Source organism: Merops nubicus, unplaced genomic scaffold, assembly GCF_000691845.1.
Source record: "Merops nubicus isolate BGI_N331 unplaced genomic scaffold, ASM69184v1 scaffold13255, whole genome shotgun sequence".
Classification (NCBI taxonomy): domain Eukaryota; kingdom Metazoa; phylum Chordata; class Aves; order Coraciiformes; family Meropidae; genus Merops; species Merops nubicus.
In genome coordinates this window covers 14043-17113 of record NW_008607691.1, presented here as the reverse complement: position 1 = coordinate 17113, position 3071 = coordinate 14043, and the positions used below count along the sequence as shown (strand labels likewise).

General features: G+C 39.5%; 1 protein-coding gene across 2 annotated transcripts in view; it reads right to left on the bottom strand.

The window, feature by feature from the left end:
- Positions 1-1646, bottom strand: part of MYH9 (myosin, heavy chain 9, non-muscle) — a 53940-nt gene extending 52294 nt beyond the window's left edge. For both annotated transcript variants that reach the window (XM_008940026.1, XM_008940027.1), the window contains exon 1: positions 1291-1646. In XM_008940026.1, the coding sequence (XP_008938274.1) occupies positions 1291-1623 (333 nt within the window). In that variant the 5' untranslated portion in view covers positions 1624-1646. The remainder of the gene's footprint in view (positions 1-1290) is intronic.
- Positions 1647-3071: the final 1425 nt, after the last annotated feature.

The following is a 3071-nucleotide window of genomic DNA, read 5'->3' as shown; positions in this document are numbered from 1 at the left end:
TAATTCCTGCTGTGGTGTCTTAGATACCACCAGGCCCTGTGAGGGCAGAAGAGATCATCTATAGCTTGCCACAGGTATGAAGAGACAGCAAGCATTTAAAAAAACCCAGAACAGATATTGCAGGGATTTTTTTTTACTGATATTGTCTTCTCCATGCGACAGGAGAGGCACAAGGAAGAAGGGCAGAAATCCAGACAGACTTTCTTATGTTTACATATGAAATTTATTCTTTAATAGATTTTAATATATGAATGAGTATATTATTCTTTATTCAATAATTAACTGAATAATAATACATTTTTAATAGATATTAGATATATTCTAAAATACTGTGAAGAAGATTTTATACTGCCTAAAAATACTGAACATTGGGAATTTCTACATCCCTCAGGATTCCACCTCAGGCAGTCTCATTTTAACCCTGTAACCAGGTCCTTTTTTAACCAGTCACTGCACCCAAATTTTATATTACATTTATTAATACTCTGCAGACATAAAGTAGAGGCTCTCAAGACCAACATCTGCTGGCTAAACAGAGGCCATATGAAGAATAACATCAGAAGGGAACTGAAGAACCAGGTCAAAGATCCAAATTCTCCTTCCCCACCTTTCCCTATTTATTGCTTCTGGTACTCAGTGAGGTAGTTGCTGCATGCTTCACTGGGTATGACCACTGGTCCCACAAATGGTATCTTTGTCATTTCCACAGCAACAGAAGCAGGAATCTCCACTCTTGTCCATTTTGGGGTGGGTAGAAAAGAAAATATTTCCTATCCGTAAGCACCTGCATGCACCAATGTGCCTTCTCTAGTATGATGCTCTAAGATCCAGAATTTTTGTAACACAAGGAGCTTGGCATTAGCATTCTTTCCCACTGAAGGTCCAGACATGGGAAAACACAACTCAGATGTTAGGTATATTAGGACTGTGTTTTTATTATTATTATTTGGTTCAGTTCAGGTCAGACTCCCTGTTTACCACTTTCCAGCTGCTCTCACTTCTTGCTAAAAAGAAAGTTAAATGGCATTCAAAACATCCTGCAAATGAAGACATTAAAATGTTAAAGACAGATTTACCACAGCATTCCTTGAAAGCTTCAACTTTAACTAAAGGGGGATTGGCATAGTTTAGTGAAAAAATTTTAAGTCGAGGGAAGAAGCTCAGTCACATGAGAGTTGCATGTAGGGGCAACAAAAGATTAACATACACACTTTAGAAGCAAAGTGATTACAGTAAATTCACATACTATGTAATCAAGAGCTCTTAACCTCAACAGTCAAGATTACTTACATAGATCAGTCCTGAGTAGTATCTCTCCTTCAGGTTGTGAAGCACAGAAGCCTCGTTCAGGCATGTTAGCTCTGCCATATCTTCCACTTTAGAGAATTTGGGGGGGTTCATCTTCTGGATGTCATCCTTATTTACTTTCACTTTCTTCCCATTCTCTGCCAGTTCCACAATGGCCTCATCTCCTACTTCTTCCTTCAGGCTAGCTGCCTCAAACCCATTCTTCTCCGAGGGAACCCATACCAGCTTCTTAGCTGCCCAGTCAGCCTGAGTCAGAGGGTTATTGATGATGTTTTTGTCCACATAAAGGTACTTATCTGCATCTCTTTGTGACATTGTGCTTTAGAATTGGGGACCTGCATAAAGAGAGGGGAGAAAAAAAAAAAAAAAAAAGATATTTTTAAAGCTTCAAGTTGCCTTGCAAATTCCTAGAAGCAGACAGGCACATGCTTAGTACTCCCAGTCCCTGGTCATCAGAACGTGCCTCCCTCTCCTTTAGTTTCATGTTAGTAAGCACTGGTAAGTTGTCAAACTTCCAATAAGGTCAAGGTTTTGCTTGCCAAGAAGATGAAAAAAAACCAAAACAACGAACTAGCAAGCAGTTAAAAAAACCCTACAACAAAACACTGACGGTTAAGCATTTGGAAGGCATTACTTGGCAGAAAAGGGCACATTAAAGTGGCAAGCATCAAGCAATTTGTAAGATGTGCCAATATTCATAGCATCAAATATTATGTCAGTAACATTCAGGTCAAGACTAGCCCTTCACTGCTCTACTTGGTAGAGATATTAGCTCAGAAATAAAATAAAAAATGTTTAATCAACACTTTTACTTTCTTATCTCCTTGTTCTGATAAACTACAAGCCAAATACACCACAGCTTTGTAGAAGTGCCTTATACCAGTCTAGGCAAGACATAAGATGCACTTTGCTTCTAAAAGACATCACTGATAGTGTGAGGACACCAATTAAGATCAACATTAGATATCTGCCATCACCAGCTCAGCAGCAACACCAGCCCACCAGTTTGTATCTTTATTCTAGATAACATTCAGTAGCAGAATACCTCCAAGACAGTAAGAGAATAAGCCTGTGGTCAGGAAACCTTACAGCCACAAATTCTGTACTGGGATCCTTCTGTGCAGCTGTGGTCAGGTAGAGGAGAGAGCACCACGCCTACCAGAGGGAAACTGAAGCAGCACACTCAGAAAAACAGCACCCCAGATTTAATGTTTCATCAAAAACCAGAACACCACTGCCAAGGATTTTCCACTTTATAAGGCAGCAGTTTGAAAGGGTTCTGAATGGCACCAATAAATCAGAAGAAAGGACTGCATGCGTCAAGGCTCATTAACCATGTAACAGCAGCCTCTTTACAAGGTCCCATAAACATTACTTCTTAGAGCCTTCCTCACAAAGATACCAGTGTCCTCAGTATATGTTTTTCATAACTTGGATAGAAGCTAGAGCTCTTTACTACCAAAAGAACAGGAAATTAAAATATCAATGTTCATGTCATGGAAAGCTGTCAGGATCTAAAGGGATAAAACTTTTCTACAGAACATACCCATATTTACAAAGCAGCCTGCAAATCAAATAGGTGAAGTCTGTCTATAGATACCACAGACAAAGGTATTGAGAGCAGGACAGAAGCAGTTCAGCTCCCAAAATATGCATGAGAGCAACAATAGATGTTGAGTCCCAGCATTAGAGCAAGCAATGAATGAAGCCAGAAAAACAACAGCTATAATAATGCTGGGCACAAATGCCCACACCAGTCATTT